The 17,001-nt window shown below is 38.8% G+C and overlaps 2 protein-coding genes across 3 annotated transcripts; one reads left to right on the top strand and one right to left on the bottom strand.

Moving 5' to 3' along the window:
* Positions 1 to 735: 735 nt before the first annotated feature.
* On the bottom strand, positions 736 to 3,929 carry supt4h1 (SPT4 homolog, DSIF elongation factor subunit). Its single transcript, XM_047378495.1, has 5 exons — positions 3,733 to 3,929; positions 3,508 to 3,614; positions 3,338 to 3,393; positions 1,196 to 1,249; positions 736 to 941 (listed from the first exon to the last, which is right to left on the bottom strand). Exons 1-5 carry the CDS (start codon positions 3,799 to 3,801, stop codon positions 874 to 876), a joined length of 354 nt encoding a protein of 117 aa, XP_047234451.1. The 5' UTR covers positions 3,802 to 3,929; the 3' UTR covers positions 736 to 873.
* Positions 3,930 to 11,278: 7,349 nt separating this feature from the next.
* On the top strand, positions 11,279 to 16,635 carry hsf5 (heat shock transcription factor family member 5). 2 transcript variants are annotated; one of them, XM_047379656.1, is made up of 7 exons: positions 11,279 to 11,387; positions 11,815 to 12,306; positions 12,395 to 12,715; positions 14,314 to 14,399; positions 14,490 to 14,804; positions 15,508 to 15,625; positions 16,319 to 16,635. In XM_047379656.1, the coding sequence occupies exons 2-6, from the start codon at positions 11,823 to 11,825 to the stop codon at positions 15,586 to 15,588; spliced, it is 1,287 nt and encodes a 428-aa protein (XP_047235612.1). In that variant the 5' UTR covers positions 11,279 to 11,387; positions 11,815 to 11,822; the 3' UTR covers positions 15,589 to 15,625; positions 16,319 to 16,635. The 2 variants fall into 2 exon arrangements, with proteins under 2 accessions (XP_047235612.1, XP_047235611.1); XM_047379655.1 differs by lacking the exon at positions 16,319 to 16,635 and adding an exon at positions 15,736 to 16,315.
* Positions 16,636 to 17,001: the final 366 nt, after the last annotated feature.

Raw genomic sequence — 17,001 nt, forward strand, 5'->3', positions numbered from 1 at the left:
AATCTAATGTAAACTGACAATTTTTCATCTTAAAATAGGACTGACTATCCGGCTCAGACGTTCTATAGACTAGCTATAAATGTTCTTTTTGTATATTTGAAAATAGTTTGAACGTCAAAAAGCTCTGTGTCTGTCTTACAGCAACGTGACTCCTAATTGGCAGAGCTTACTGCTTTACATTAACTACAGGGAAAAAAGTATATTCATTTGTAAAAGAGCAAACAATGTGTTACTATTGTGGTAAATCTGAGTAATAACAGTTTAGGACATCAAATGAGATGCCTAACCTTCAGATTTCTTTTCTCCCAAGAAATTACAAGAAAAGCGAGGGGATTACCAAATTCTAAGTGACTAAACATGCTTTCAGTCACAATAGTTTCCACTGTTCAGTGTTGCATTACTTTCATCAATAATTAAACCTTATTTATGCTATTCTTTCCAATGACTCCACTGTTATGTCTCTCTGTGTTCAGTCTTTCCTTAGTTGTGGTTTGTTACTCAGCGGCTGTGTCATTCTGCAGTCTGTCCCACTTTACTTCACACACAGAAAGGAGCTATTTTTAGAGACCGTTTCAGGCAAACAGCATCATCACTGGCTTTTACCCCTGATCTTCACTCTCCAACCCAAAGTCTGAGAATGCAAAAAAGAAGAGTGGCAATGATCAATTTTGGATGTTCTCATCCCTGACCTCACTGAAACTTTCATTTCCAGAATATTCAATGATCCGACAGTCATTACAGGTAATAAAAAAAAAACCAGACCTTTATTTTAACTTTTAATCAGAACAAAAAGAACCAAAATCAAACCGCTCCATAGGACTAAAGATGTGGTGTTGCAGCTCATGAAGACAAGAAAACAGGCACCGATCCAAGTTATGTTTTCACTGCTGTGTCTCTGGATTTGTAGATTACTCCTCTGCTTTTCAACTCTCTCACGACACCTTAGGAGAAGGAGGAAATCATGAACAACATGAATAGCAGTTAGGTATATCAATCAAACACTGAACAGCCAAACAAACAGCCTGGGCAAATAGATTTTCCGCCTGTCTCATAACTAATTTTTCGAATTAATGGCCTGTCAAGACGTATCAGATTCAGGCAGTAAAATGGACAGGCTGCAAAAATTATAGACACAAGGATGTCAAGAAAAAACATTAATATTCTGAGTGTGCAAGCTTTGCAACAGTATTGTTACCTGGAGGTAGTCTGCCTGTCACTGACACTGCATATACACCTGGCTTGAAGTTACCTGTTAACAATAAAAAACAGTTATTTTAACTCATTTTAAGCACTGAAAAATGATTTGAATTTCCAATGATTTTATGCCATAATGCCTGGGTAGAAGGAATGAACAGAAAATGAGAAAAAGCAGCCAAATCCTGAAAGACAAGCAGAAAGCCTTAAGAACTACTACTTGGCAAAAAGCATTTCACCCAGGTCTAAATCATGGAAAGGTGGTTTTTGCTGCGCTGTTCAGAAAACTTTCTCCAGTGCCAAATAGTTGCGATTTCTCACAAAATTGAACAAAACTAGTGACAATTAAGAAAAATGGTTGAATGGCTATATTATTGTGTTGGCAAAGGTTACCTCCAAAACCCTACACTCAAAAAACATACAGCTATCAGTGCATTGTAACATGAACATGTACAATATACACATGTATAATAAAAAGGTGCATTTGTAACATCTGTATGCTGTTGTTTTGTACTCTATTGAATGTTCAACAGAGAAACAGCCTGGGGGAAGAAACTGTCTCTGTGGCGGCTGGTTTTAGTGAACAGTTCTCTGTAGCGGCGGCCTGAAGGTAAAACTCTGTGAACAGTTTATGTGCAGGGTGTGTGGGGTCTGCAGAGATTTTAGCAGCTCTTTTCCTGACCCTAGACCTGTATTTATGTAAGGAAACTGCTGCTAAGACTATAAATAGACTCTACAGACTGATGATAAATGTTTAAGATTAGAGGTACCAGGTGACTAACATTCACCTGTGATTTTCTGCCCAAGAGCACAGCCATGAACAAAGAGTGATTTAGAACATCCTCCAAGAGCAATTTTCCACAAACTCTAAGCTTATTATGAAGCGTCACAAGACAAAGTTTCATGAAAAGTGTCCATAAATCCGATGTACTACAGGATGTTTCAATTGTTCTTCGACACGCTTTACAAACATGTCCATAACAGAATACCAAACACAACATTTAAATAACTGCCAAAACAAAATGGAAATGGGGCAAAATGACCAGCACCTGCATTTAGTAAACAGAACAGGTGGAGTCAGTCCATTTGTGGGAACACTCTGGATTCTAGCACACGTGATATGCAAGATTATCACATCTCAGTAAATCTCAGAGGTGTGTGTACCATTTAGAAAGACAAGTAATCCATGCAACCACCTAAAGTTTAAACAAGGAGCCACCTATGAGCAATGAAGGCAGAAAGGGACTGGAATTACCTTTTTCTATATTTATTTTACACAGTTTAAATGTGTAAACGTTCAGGAGCTTTCAGTGCACCAAATTGTCAGTGGATGTTTGATCAAAATAACTATTAACTGCATTTATAATTTACTGATTTTTTCATTTTTAATTCAGCTTTTTGTTTTCCAGACAATGTTAAGGTACACTTTTTTATTGATTTTATTTGTGCTTATTTTATATAATATCCTACATTTGAATAAATACTAGAAGATTCCACAAGATTCTGAAGGCAACTGAATGTTCTCCAAGTTGTTTTGAATTCAAAACTGACCAAAATGATCATGATTTTAATTTTTTCTATAAACGGGTCCTCTGATCTGATCTGTGAGCATATGCTAAATTAGCACTAGCCTGAAAACTATTTTTTTTTATCTTAATTTCAGATTTAATCTAGTAATTACATCAAAAAATGAGGTGAGCAGAATTCCTCTTTGTTTCAAGAAAGAATATTCATTGGCAATGTTTTAAATTGTGAAAATATAATATTCTACAGTAACCAATGTGACATGATAACTGAATAAATAAATTTATGTATTCGAATCATTGAAAAAGGCAGGACATTGCAGATAATTTGTGTCTTAAAAACACATTTTAAAAATGTGTGATTTGAGGTCACAACTTTTCACACTATGTAAACTTAAGCACATAAATGCTCCGAAAACCTCATCTTGCCGCAGGCATATTTTCTAACCTTGGTACTAATTAAAATTGTTGTTGTGACAAGAAATTTTTTTACGATAAATGATAAAAAATACAATAAATGTCCACCCCCAGAACTGATTGGTCTAAACAGTTTCTTAGATTCCAATGAAATGTATTTTTTCCCCAAAAAATTAAGCAGAGAACATGTAACACATTTGTACCTATTCTCTGCCATTTAGCCACCCAGCTGTCTTCAGGACTCATCATCGCTACAACACTGGGAAGAAACAACAAGAAAATCATCATTATAATAGTCAACGTTTTATTTTTCAAACAAAAACAGTGTCAGTTCACCAAAGCGCTGTACATGGTAAACAGGTTGATTGTTTACCCATCAAACGAAGAACTTGTGCATTCATAAACCATCTCTCTGTTCCCCTTCATCTGGAGGTACGACTCACAATTGTCACAGCCGTCATATTCAAACTGGTCGATGGTCTGACGACGGCAAAACACAAGAGGAGACAAACCACACATAATTCAATTTCATATAGACAAAAAAGGCGAATGTGACACTAAAGCTAACAGTTAGCTTAGACGTTAGCTACGTTATTACCTTTACAAGAGAACATAGCAGACAGGCCCGCAGGTGGCGGAGGTCTTTTGGCACCGTTTCCAACGCCATTAAGACAAGGTTTCCAAGAAAGTACAGCTAAAATACCAAAAATTATGACACTGTTTACTGTTTGGGCTATGCCTTTTTTTTTAATCGGTGCCTAATGACGTAGAATATGACTGTAGGACCCGAATAATGGCGTCCTAATTGTGCGCCTGATTGAAAACAAAATTGCACGAACGTGAGATGAAACTTTTTCCGTGCAGTTTTAAAATATCCCAAAGATATATTTATACCAGAGTCACATACTGATAATCTTTCACGTGTCTGTGTCAATAATCTACTCTGCCCTATAAAGGCAAACAATGTGTTTCAAGCTAACCCAGTAGAATGTACATTAACGCTCAGCATGGACTCCTGCTTTACTTGCACAATGATCACCTGCACTGTTGTATTGCTCTTACATCTTATACTGCTCTACATTTACTCTCACTCACTTAAAACTGTGCACATATATTTATATTATATTGTAGATATGTTTATACTGTTTAATTTGTACTGTATTGCACCGACTACGCCAAAACAAATTCCTTGTATGTCCAAAAACGTACTTGGCAATAAAGCTTTTCTGATTCTGATTCTGATTATTCAATTCATAATCATAATATATATTTACGTATTTTTCTAAATATACAAAATATGTTACTTTTTGAATATTTTAAACAACTTACGCAATAGGTAACAAAATAATAGAATAAAAATAAAGTAGAAGAAAACATTTCTTTTTTCGGGTGGGAGGCAAACTACGGATGACAAACTGCTCACAAAACAAACAGCACTGATATGTCATTGATATGGTTTATTTGTCATATGCAGGTTAACACGCAGTCAACAATGCGATTAATGCTTAGGATAAGAAGAACCGTTCAAATCACGATAAAAACAGAAGGACTAATTGGCGTGCAAAAAAAAAGTACCCATCATGCAGCAGCAATAAGCAAATAAATTGTCACAGATTTGGTTTCGTGCAGCATTATTGTCCAGAGTAGTTTGACAGCTTGTGGATAATAACTGTCTTTTAAGTCTGATTGAAGATCATTTTATTTCAATTCAATTCAATTCAAAAAATACTTTATTAATCCCAAAGGGAAATTAAATGTTGTTATAGCTCATATTATGAAGGTTTCCTCAAAGAGTCGTTGTAGATGCTGATGGCTGTGGGCAGGAAGGATCTCCTGTAGCGCTCCGTCTTACAGCAGATCTGAAGAAGCCTCTGACTGAAGACACTCTGTTGTTGTAGGACAGTCTCATGAAGAGGATGCTCAGGGTTCTCCATAATGTTCTTCATTTTATGAAGAATCCGTCTTTCCACAATGATCTCCAGAGGTTCCAGAGGAGTCCCCAGAACAGAGTCAGCCTTCTTCATCAGCTTGTTGAGCTTTTTTAAGTCCCTGACTCTGATGCTGCTTCCCCAGCAGATGATGGTAGAAGAGATCACACTTTCCACAACAGACTTATAGAAGATATGCAGCATCTTGCTGCAAACACCAAAGGACCTAAGCTTCCTCAAGAAGTACAGTCTGCTCTGTTCCTTCTTGTAGATGGCTTCATAGTTGCATCTCCACTCTAGTCTGTTGTCCAGGTGAACACCAAGGTATTTATACTCCTCCACCACCTCCACTTCTTCTCCCATGATAGAAATAGTTTTTGACTTATTCCTGTTTCTCTTAAAATCTACAGTCATCTCCTTTAAGGCCGATTTCAAAATAAAACTCAATAAATCTCAAAAACGGGGGTATAGTGTTTTTTACATTTTTGTAGTTATCTGGTTTGGAAACTATCCCACAAAGTATTGCGAGATAACGCAAAGACTATTGCGTGGGGACGCAAAAGAAAAATAATTCCCCATGTCCCCTCGCGGGCTCCGTAGCAAACAGATTTTCCTCCTGTTTCATTACATATTTTTTGAATTAATGGCCCGCCAAGCCGTATCAGGTTCAGGCAGTAAAATGAACAGGCTGCAACAATTATAGAGACAAAGATGTCAAGAACAAACATTTATATTCTGAGCGTGCAAGCAGGGCAATAGTTTTGTTACCTGGAGGTAGTCTGCCTGTCACTGACACTACTATACAGGTCCTTCTCAAAATATTAGCATATTGTGATAAAGTTCATTATTTTCCATAATGTAATGATGAAAATTTAACATTCATATATTTTAGATTCATTGCACACTAACTGAAATATTTCAGGTCTTTTATTGTCTTAATAAGGATGATTTTGGCATACAGCTCATGAAAACCCAAAATTCCTATCTCACAAAATTAGCATATTTCATCCGACCAATAAAAGAAAAGTGTTTTTAATACAAAAAACGTCAACCTTCAAATAATCATGTACAGTTATGCACTCAATACTTGGTCGGGAATCCTTTTGCAGAAATGACTGCTTCAATGCGGCGTGGCATGGAGGCAATCAGCCTGTGGCACTGCTGAGGTCTTATGGAGGCCCAGGATGCTTCGATAGCTGCCTTTAGCTCATCCAGAGTGTTGGGTCTTGAGTCTTTCAACGTTCTCTTCACAATATCCCACAGATTCTCTATGGGGTTCAGGTCAGGAGAGTTGGCAGGCCAATTGAGCACAGTGATACCATGGTCAGTAAACCATTTACCAGTGGTTTTGGCACTGTGAGCAGGTGCCAGGTCGTGCTGAAAAATGAAATATTCATCTCCATAAAGCTTTTCAGCAGATGGAAGCATGAAGTGCTCCAAAATCTCCTGATAGCTAGCTGCATTGACCCTGCCCTTGATAAAACACAGTGGACCAACACCAGCAGCTGACACGGCACCCCAGACCATCACTGACTGTGGGTACTTGACACTGGACTTCTGGCATTTTGGCATTTCCTTCTCCCCAGTCTTCCTCCAGACTCTGGCACCTTGATTTCCGAATGACATGCAGAATTTGCTTTCATCCGAAAAAAGTACTTTGGACCACCGAGCAACAGTCCAGTGCTGCTTCTCTGTAGCCCAGGTCAGGCGCTTCTGCCGCTGTTTCTGGTTCAAAAGTGGCTTGACCTGGGGAATGCGGCACCTGTAGCCCATTTCCTGCACACGCCTGTGCACGGTGGCTCTGGATGTTTCTACTCCAGACTCAGTCCACTGCTTCCGCAGGTCCCCCGAGGTCTGGAATCGGCCCTTCTCCACAATCTTCCTCAGGGTCCGGTCACCTCTTCTCGTTGTGCAGCGTTTTCTGCCACACTTTTTCCTTCCCACAGACTTCCCACTGAGGTGCCTTGATACAGCACTCTGGGAACAGCCTATTCGTTCAGAAATTTCTTTCTGTGTCTTACCCTCTTGCTTGAGGGTGTCAATAGTGGCCTTCTGGACAGCAGTCAGGTCGGCAGTCTTACCCATGATTGGGGTTTTGAGTGATGAACCAGGCTGGGAGTTTTAAAGGCCTCAGGAATCTTTTGCAGGTGTTTAGAGTTAACTCGTTGATTCAGATGATTAGGTTCATAGCTCGTTTAGAGACCCTTTTAATGATATGCTAATTTTGTGAGATAGGAATTTTGGGTTTTCATGAGCTGTATGCCAAAATCATCCGTATTAAGACAATAAAAGACCTGAAATATTTCAGTGTGCAATGAATCTAAAATGTATGAATGTTAAATTTTCATCATTACATTATGGAAAATAATTAACTTTCACAATATGCTAATATTTTGAGAAGGACCTGTACATCTGGCTTGAAGTTACCTATTAAAAAACAAGCAAACAAATGCCATTTTAACTCATTTTAAGTAGAAAAAAATAATTCGAATTTACAATGATCGTATGCCATAATGGCCTGGTAGAAGAAATTAACAGAAAATGAGACAGAAAGCAGCAAAATCTTGAAAGACAAACAGAAAGCCTTAAGAACTACTGCCTAAGAACGCTTTTACAAATTCCAGGAAACCCGGGTCATTGCAAGAAGCATTTAACGCTGATCCAAATCACAGAAAGCTTGTTTTTGCTGCTCTGTTCAGCAAACAGAAATAAAAAAAGTACAAACCGGATTCCAAAAAAGTTGGGACACTAAACAAATTATGAATAAAAACTGAATGCAATGATGTGGAAGTGCCAACATCTAATATGTTATTCAGAATAGAACAGAAATCACAGATCAAACTTTAAACTGAGAGAATGTATCATTTTAAGGGAAAAATATCTTGTTTCAAAATTACATGGCGTCAACAAATCCCAAAAAAGTTGGGACAAGTAGCAATAAGTGGCTGGAAAAAGGAAATTGAGCATATAACGAACAGCTGGAAGACCAATGAACACTAATTAGGTAAATTGACAACATGATTGGGTATAAAAAGAGCTTCTCAGAGTGTCAGTGTCTCTCTGAAGCCAAGATGGTAAGAGGATCACCAATTCCACCATTGTTGCGCAGAAAGATAGTGCAGCAATACCAGAATGGTGTTACCCAGCGTAAAATAGCAAAGACTTTCAAGTTATCATCATCATCAACTGTGCATAACATCATCAAAAGATTCAGAGAATCTGGAACAATCGCTGTGCATAAAAGTCAAGGCTGTAAAACTCTACTGGATGCTCGTGATCTCCGGGCCCTTAAACGTCACTGCACCTCAAACAGGAATGCCACTGTCAAGGAAATAACAGAATGGGCTCAGGAATACTTCCAGAAAGCATTGTCAGTGAACTCAATCCACCATGCCATCCGTCGTTGCCAGCTGAAACTCTACAGTGCAAAGAGGAAGCCATTTCTAAGCAAGCTCCACAAGCTCAGACATCTGCACTGGGCCAGAGGTCTTTTAAAATGGAGTGTGGCAAAATGGAAGACTGTTCTGTGGTCAGATGAGTCAAGATTTGAAGTTCTTTATGAAACACTGGGACGCCATGTCATCCGGACCAGAGAGGACAAGGATAACCCAAGTTGTTATCAACGCTCCGTTCAGAAGCCTGCATCACTGATGGTACGGGGTTGCATGAGTGCTTGTGGCATGGGCAGCTTGCATGTCTGGAAAGGCACCATTAATGCAGAGAACTATGTTCAGGTTCTAGAACAACATATGCTTCCATCTAGATGTCATCTCTTTCAGGGAAGACCCTGCATTTTTCAACAAGATAATGCCAGACCACATTCTGCAGCAATCACAACATCATGGCTACGTAGGAGAAGGATCCGGGTACTGAAATGGCCAGCCTGCAGTCCAGACCTTTCACCTATAGAGAACATTTGGCGCATCATAAAGAGGAAGGTGTGACAAAGAAGGCCCAAGATGATTGAACAGTTAGAGGCCTGTATTAGACATGATTGGGAGAGCATTTCTATTTCTAAACTTGAGAAACTGCTCTCCTCTGTCCCCAGACGTCTGTTGAGTGTTGTAAGAAGAAGGGGGGATGCCACACAGTGGTAAAAATGGCCTTGTCTCAACTTTTTTGGGATTTGTTGATGCCTTTTAACTTTGAAACAACATATTTTTCCCTTAAAATGATACATTATCTCAGTTTAAACTTTTGATCTGTGATTTGTGTTCTATTCTGAATAAAATATTAGATGTTGGCACCTCCACATCATTGCATTCAGTTTTTATCGACAATTTGTTTAGTGTCCCAATTTTTTTGGAATCTGGTTTGTAATAAGCAATATCCTTACCAACATAAAGTCATGAAGTAAAGTCCAACTTAAGACTGAAAAGCTTGTAGAACCAGCTCTAGCAGCAATATCTTGAAAGTAATCATTCTTCTGCTTTACTTTATGTTTCTCACATTGTATCTGCACTCAATACTTGGACCCCCTTTTGTTTTCAGGAATTACTGCATCAATGTGGCATAGCATGGAAGTGATCAGCCTGTGGCTCTGCTGAGATATTAAGAAAGCCCAGGTTGCTTTAATCGTAGCATTTAGCTTGTCTGCCTTGTTGGCTCTGGAGTCTCTCAACTTTCTTTTGACATTACCTCAGGGGTGTGTTCTCTCCCCACTCCTCTCTCTACACAAATGACTGCACCTCAGCGGACCCGTCCGTGAAATTCCTGGGCTCACGGATGACACCACCATCATTGGTCTGATCCAGGAGCGTGATTAGTTTACATACAGACAGGAGGTACGTGGACTGGTCCTCTGGTGCAATTAGAACCACCTGAGCAAAACCCGGTCAAGACAGTGGAGATGACAGTAGACATCCGGAGAACACCCCACACAGTCCTTCCATTCACCATCCTCAACAACACTGTTTCTACTGTGAACCACTTCCAGTTCCAAGGAACCACCCTTTCTCTGGACTTGAGGGGGTCCTCAAACATAGACATGTTCAGAAGAAGGCCGAGCAGAGACTGTACTTCCTGCAGCAACGCACAAAGTACAACCTTCCACAGGAGTTATTGGTCTTCTTCTACACTGCCATTATTCAGTCTGCCCTTTGTGGTTTGGCTTATCCACAAATCAGGGCAGGTCTAAACTGCAAGAAGCAACTAGGTCTGCAGAGGGAATTTTCAAGACCTGTACAGGGTAGGGTCAGGAAAAGGGCACCTAACATATTTGCAGAGCCCACACATCCTAGACACAAACTTAGAATTTTACTATCAGGTGAGTGCTATTTGCAAAAACCAGCCATCACAGAGATAGTTTCTTCCCCCAGGCTGAAAAACACCTCACAGCCTGAGTAGTCAGCAATTCTTTGAAACAAAATAAGCAGATTTGCACTGCCACAACCTGCCTTTTAAAAATATATATATTGGGTGTACATACATATATATGCGAATTGTTTTCTTTTAATCATTTAATTCATTTTCTCTAAAGTTTATATGTGTATGCATGCTTCGATTGTGAACACAACCTTGACCAGTAAAGCTGATTCTGATTCTACTCAATAGATTCTCTATGGGGTTTTGGTCAGGAGAGTTTCCTGGCCAATCAAGCAAAGTTATACCATGGTTAAGTGGGTTTTATTTCACAATTCTTTTAGGGCTACGGTTATCTATGTTGCTCCTGCACCTTTTTCTTTTGCCACACTTCTTCCTTCCACTCAACTTGCCATTAATATGATTGGATATGGCACTTTGTGAACAGCCAGCCTCTTTAGCAAAACGTTTGTGTCTGCAGACTTCCACATGATTGTGTAGGACATAATCAGAACCATAACATATCTGTACTAAAAATCATGTGTGTTTTGATTGATTTTACATAATGTTCAAATTTTCTAAGACACATAATTTGGGATTTTCATTAGCCATTCGCAATGATCATGAAAATGATCAGAAATTTAGATATTCTTTAGATAAATATATCACTGTGTAATTAATCTATGAGTTTCACTTTTTTCAAACTGAATTATGAAATAAATCTACTTTTTAATGATATTCTAATTTGTTAAGATGCACAACTCAAAAGCCTTTTTTTTTTTTTTTTTTTTTGCACAAAGACCACCTAGCATTTAAAAAAAAAAACAATATAGAAGATGGCAAAGTTTCTGGTTTCAAGGGTCTTCAAAAAGTCCGACCTACAGGCTATAGTTATTTCATATGGTATGATGTCACATGATGTCATGAAGACAGTTGGATCCAGAATCAGGTTACCATGGAAATGTCAGACCATCAAAAGCTCCAACGGTGCGGGAACTTAAAATTTGAGGCGGAGTGAGCCAAGGTATGTTTACAGCTGAATCTTGTTTTTTTTTTTTTTATCATGAAATATAAAATATTTAAGGTAGTCCTGAATAACATTACAAAGAAATGTATTTCAATTTTATATTTTAATTTTAAAGTCGTTTAACAAGGCCATTGCTAAAGCTAGCGAGAGTTGCATAACAACCAACAGAAATGCTCGAATTTCCTCAAACAATCTTGTAATTAGCAGAATTTAGTTTAAGTTCACGCTAATAATAATAATTAGCGTTCGAAGTTATTTCCGCGTCCCTCTCAGATGATGAATCGTGAATTTTATTCAGCATTTAAGAGTCTACTACTACCTCTTGGTGAGAAAAGCGTTACAACGGCTAAGTTAGCTAAATGATGTCAGTTACTCTTTCAGAGGAATTGCTGCCAGTTAACACAACCTTATTCCGGATCCACAGATTAAAACATGGATGCGGCTAACAATTCCCTCCCTGACAACATCAACCCTAATATTTTTCCTGCCAAACTTTGGCGTTTGGTGAACAACCCGGCAGACGGAGCCATCCGCTGGGACAGCCGCGGCGAGGTAATCGTCATCAATCGGCAGCTCTTTGAGACCCAGATCTTGTCCCCCGGCTCCAGAACCTCCGACAGCGCTGACACCTTTAAGACCACCAATTTCTCAAGCTTCGTCCGCCAGCTCAATCTGTATGGATTTAAAAAAGTCGACCCAACTGTTGAGCACCGAGAAGTAGGGAACAACGGCTTGTATCATTTCCACAACCCGAACTTTCAGCGAAGTTACCCTCAGCTTTTGGAGTATCTCGTAAGGCTCACTGTGGATAATAAAGCCAAGCTTAAAGCTGGCCAGGATGTTAGCTCTCGGCTTCCTAACCGGTACCAGGGATTAGGCTTCTGCAGAGATGACAAGGATGTGGTCCTAAAAGGACGTAAGTGATAGTTGTGAATTACTGTACTTAATTCTGATCAGAGTCCTGATCTTTCTAATATGTTCATGTCAAACTGTGTTTGGTGTAGGATGCTCCTTGCCTCAGCATCCCTCACATCAGTCATCAGCTTATCCATACCACCCTAATAAACCCCAGGCCATGAGGCCCCAGAGCGGAACCCCAGTCCCACCACGATATCTGCGCAGGGTTCCCAGTGCAGCTCTCTCCCCTACTAATTTTCCTCAGATGAAAGAGAAGCCAATGCCTTTAAGGCCCCACTACACTGGAGTAGCCTCAAGCTCCAAACCCCAGCATGTTCAGCAGGGTTTCCTGCCTTGTACGAATAATGGAAACACACATTTCAACAGTCTTCAGAATTCCCAGTGTCAACCCGGCTACTATCCCACAGGTAAGGCAGGCGATATGGTAGTTTAAGTTGATATCAAACCTTTGTGCAGGGCTTTTCCTAAAAGACAAATCAGCTGACACAGACACTTGTTGAAAAGTTATGTAAATCTGAATACAGCAATCTATATGGTTGATAAATGCTATTTAAGTATATATTACCTTGTAAAAGTATGAACTTGGAAGTTTTTGACAAATAATCATATTACACCTGAACTTCAGTATATTGTTTAGGGATATAACGATATAGACCAAGGCAAAATAATGCAGTACAAGGAAAAGGTTACACGGTTTTCTAAAAGTTACATGGTTTTCAAAATATTTCATAAAACCACTTTTTGCTGCAATTACAACTCCAAGTATTTTGGTACATGTACCTATACCATCTTTGCAAATCTATCAAATCAATTTTCCCCATTCTTCTTTGAAAAATAGCTCAAGCTTGAAGGAAGAGTTTTTGTGAACATCATTTTTTAAGTCTTGCTCCATATACTCATTTGGATTGAAGTCTTGACTTTGACCAGGTTGTTCTAAAACCTGATTATCTTATTATCTAAAAGATTCAATTACAGCCCAAGCTGTATGTTTATGTTCAGTGTCCTGCTGGAAGGTAAACCTCCACCCCATTTCAAGTCTTTTGCAGCTTCTAATAGTTTTTCTTCCAGGATTGTCCTGCATTTAACTCCTTCAGCAGTGCAATGTTAGGTTTGCACCTCACACAGCGTTTTACATGTAGGCCATAAAGTTTAACTTTGGCCTCATCCAACAAGAGCACCTGGTTTGAGAAATAGCTGTTCTGTCAGCAGATCATTTCAGAGGACCTTCTCCTTACACGCGTATGCTGTGCCTCTTTTATGTGCCAAACTGTGAGTGCGGCTTCTTATGGCTTTCTTTCGAAAATGGTTTTCATCTTGCTGCTCTTCAACTAAGTTGTGACAGATTCGGCCACCTGTGCTGTGAATCTCTGCATCTCCTCCAAATTTGCCATGAGCCTCTTGGCTTCATCTCTGATTAATGCTCTTTATGTCAGTTTAGGTAAATGGCCATATGTTGGTAGGTTTTCATAGGTGCTGTACTCTTCATTATCAGGTGACGGACTGGACAATATGTGAGTTGTTCTTTGCTTGGGATACCATTATTATTCTGGAGCTGTTTGTTGCGTTCCTTGATCTTCACGATGCTGTTTGTTCTCTAATGTTCTCAAACAAACTTCTAACGCCTTCACAGAACAGCTGCACTGATATACTGATATTAAACTACACACTCTGTGGACTCTATTTGCTAATTGTGGGATTTCTGTAGGTATCTGGTTGCACAGGATTTTATTTAGGGGTACGAGATTAAAGAGTGTTGGATAGAAATGTATGCAACCCTCTTTAGATTTTTATTGGTTAAAACAATTGAAAGCTACAATCTGATTTGTGTTGGTCTGTCACATAAAATCCCAGTAAAATAAATTGACATTTTTGCTCATAACGTGACAAAATGTGAAGAAAGTTCGAGGGGTGTGAATAATTTCGTAAGGTAAGGCAGATGCAGTCACGTGAGGGCTTAAAGTCTCGACTTGCAAATCTACAATTTTCTATCTTTTTCTGTTTAAAGTTTGCCATTGCTTCCACCCAAGCCTTGGTGCACCAAATATAACTGGCCTTCAGACTGGGATGTTCTCTCCCAGAGGTTATTACCAGGTCGGTGAATTAGAGCGGATGAAATTTCATGTTTTGATTAGTAACTTAAAAACATGCTTGATGACTAAAACCTTTTATTAACTGTTCTAGGTAGAACGTCCTGTGACTGTGCTGGACTTCAGCCGTGACTTACATAGCACAGAAAACCAGGAAGTGAAAAAACCTGAAGTTAACCTGGATGTAGTTTTCCAGATTGCAGATGAGGTGATGCAGACTTTACCCAGTGGCTGTCTGGTAAAAGTTGAGACCACAGAGCGACCTGTCTCTGTGCCAAAGCCTTACTCTGACCACAATGATCCCATATCGAGTGACGACAACACCAGCGCTCCTGTTACATATAAAAAGGAGAAGGAGGAGCTCATGGTTTCAGTTCCTGGGCAAATGGCTGAAGATGCTATATATGAGGTAAGCCTTTATGGCCAACACATTCTTAATGCAGTTAACCTAGTTTTATTATAAAGGAAATGAGCCCTGAATGTATTGAAAAAAAATCTGTTTTGTGCACACTCTGCAAAGACTAGAAAATATATATTATTTTTATTTTAAACATAAAAGCTAAGTTCATTTATACTTTGGCAAAAATAATCTAACATATTGAGAATTGCATGCATAATATTGTTACTAAAACATAAAATAACTTTATCAACTTGCAGAATTTAGTAGTGCTTTTATGATAATTGTCCTTATTGCTGCGGTTTTCAAATAGCCTTAATGTGGTGGGTGGTTCTCCTTTAGTTTTCACACCATGATTGTGTTTTTTACAACTGGAAATATTCCCAACCAGTTGGATTTGTGTTTCTGGTAAAAGAGGGAATGAAGTTGCAGCGTTCTTTCAACCAGCTGATCAGCAGTGTGCAGCAGTAGGTGGGCTAGATGAGTTGTGTTATTTTATCCTCCATTTAGCTGGAGTAAACTCTGGTCACTCCAACAATTTCTCTGTTTTCTCATTAAAAGGTCTTTAAACAGTGGTAACAGTAGAAAATTGTTAGCAGCTTTGAAATTGCAATTGCTTAAAACGTCTATACCTTCATATGGGTAACTGGACCCTGTCTAGTGTAAATACAGTAAAGTATAAATTTTTTGCCATCTTCCTCTGTGTCTTGACAAGGTTCCTTTTGAACTAGACGATGATGCTGAGATCATAAGTGTTGAGGTTAGGGACACAGTTGAAGATTCCAGGAAGGATTAAGATGAGCAGGACAGCACAGGGGCCACATCTGGCTTAGGTAAGGCATGGCAGAACCATACAGAAGCACATTCAGAGTGAAAGTAGTGGAAAGAAATTGGTTATGTGTTAATTTAGTGTCAGTGACAGGTGATTACATCTCTCATTTAGATCTGAGCTCACTGATTCATTCAGCACGCAACAAGAAGTATTGGCGTAGTCCAAACTCTGACTTCAGCTCCCACTTGATGGATTGCTTTCTGTGTTTAAAATGTTGGATTGTTTTGATATCAATTTTTTTCTCTGTTGATTTTTGGGATTGTTCAATTGTGCTTTTCTTTATTGTAACTAGAATAATTAGAAAAACTGTAATGTTCTTGTTTGGAAGCAATTTAAATTTCATATGGACTGCTATACATATTTTTAAACCTTATAATATCTCATATTGGAGCCATTTGATGAGATTTTTATGAATTGTAATGCAAAGTACAACTCAGATATTTTAACTCACATTTTTTTAAAGTTTGATAAGAAAACAGTGGTGCGTGTCATAACAAGTTGAAACAGAACATCAGTAAAAGTAGACTTCCTAATAAAGTCACAAAAATATTTCATAAAAATTGGAAAATTTCTAACTGCAAAGTGCTTTGCTTTCAAGTGGGCTGCTTCAGCCATTTTTTAAAATTATTTTCTTGTCTGAAATACGTTTTGATGTAAATGTCTCGATTTTTATTAAAACAAATATACTTTGCAGCTGACTGGCTAATTTCTGAGGAAAGCGTTACTGCAGCAGCAATGTTTTTTTCTTGAGGACACATGGGGGAGCCGTTCACCTGTTTTTCATGAGCTCTGATGTGGTGAGGCAGCTTCACCGTCAGCTTTTCTAAATGCTGCCTTCACGTGCAGTTCTGAAACTGGACGTAGATGAACGGATTTTTAAAGAAATCAAGTTGTTTCTTTATCAATTTTACTTGTAAGTAGTTTTGGTTGGATTCTCCTGTGTATAAATGCTGTGTTTGATAGTTCCTGAGCTTTTAAGATAAGTCTGGCGTTAAATAAAATGAATGAAAAAGTTTTCAGTGTTACAATAATAACGTCTTATTAATTACTGGTAATCTCTTCAAAACGATTTAAAACGCAGCGTCTCATTTTCTGTTTGTACGTATTGTCATTGATTATTTGGTTCATTTATTTCTGTCTTAGATCAGTTCTGATAAAAGTTCTGTTTACCCTTTTTACGTGAAGGCAGCAGGACTGCGAGCAGGTAGAGTGACAATAAGATCCCAGGAGAGCGACAGAGTCCGGGAGATAAACTTTTGGGACGGTGTCATAACTGTACACTCTGTCTCGGGACCCTAGCAACGTTCAGGGGGACTACATGGAGGCTGGATTACTATTCCTTCACACGTTTTGGGGTGTTTTTTTTTGTGTGTTTAC

The sequence above is a fragment of the Girardinichthys multiradiatus genome, chromosome 11, assembly GCF_021462225.1.
Source record: "Girardinichthys multiradiatus isolate DD_20200921_A chromosome 11, DD_fGirMul_XY1, whole genome shotgun sequence".
In the NCBI taxonomy this organism is placed as follows: Eukaryota; Metazoa; Chordata; class Actinopteri; order Cyprinodontiformes; family Goodeidae; genus Girardinichthys; species Girardinichthys multiradiatus.

What these genes read in the sequence shown, in the direction of transcription:
- supt4h1 (XM_047378495.1), bottom strand. Translation starts at nt 3,801, where the DNA reads ATGGCGTTGGAAACGGTGCCAAAAGACCTCCGCCACCTGCGGGCCTGT. An exon ending in ACAAGTTCTTCGTTTGATGG is followed by an intron (nt 3,394 to 3,507) that starts GTAAACAATCAA and finishes GTTTCTTCCCAG; the next exon opens with TGTTGTAGCGATGATGAGTC. An exon ending in GACAGGCAGACTACCTCCAG is followed by an intron (nt 942 to 1,195) that starts GTAACAATACTG and finishes CCTTCTCCTAAG; the next exon opens with GTGTCGTGAGAGAGTTGAAA.
- hsf5 (XM_047379656.1), top strand. Translation starts at nt 11,823, where the DNA reads ATGGATGCGGCTAACAATTCCCTCCCTGACAACATCAACCCTAATATT. An exon ending in ACCCGGCTACTATCCCACAG is followed by an intron (nt 12,716 to 14,313) that starts GTAAGGCAGGCG and finishes TTCTGTTTAAAG; the next exon opens with TTTGCCATTGCTTCCACCCA. An exon ending in CTGAAGATGCTATATATGAG is followed by an intron (nt 14,805 to 15,507) that starts GTAAGCCTTTAT and finishes TGTCTTGACAAG; the next exon opens with GTTCCTTTTGAACTAGACGA.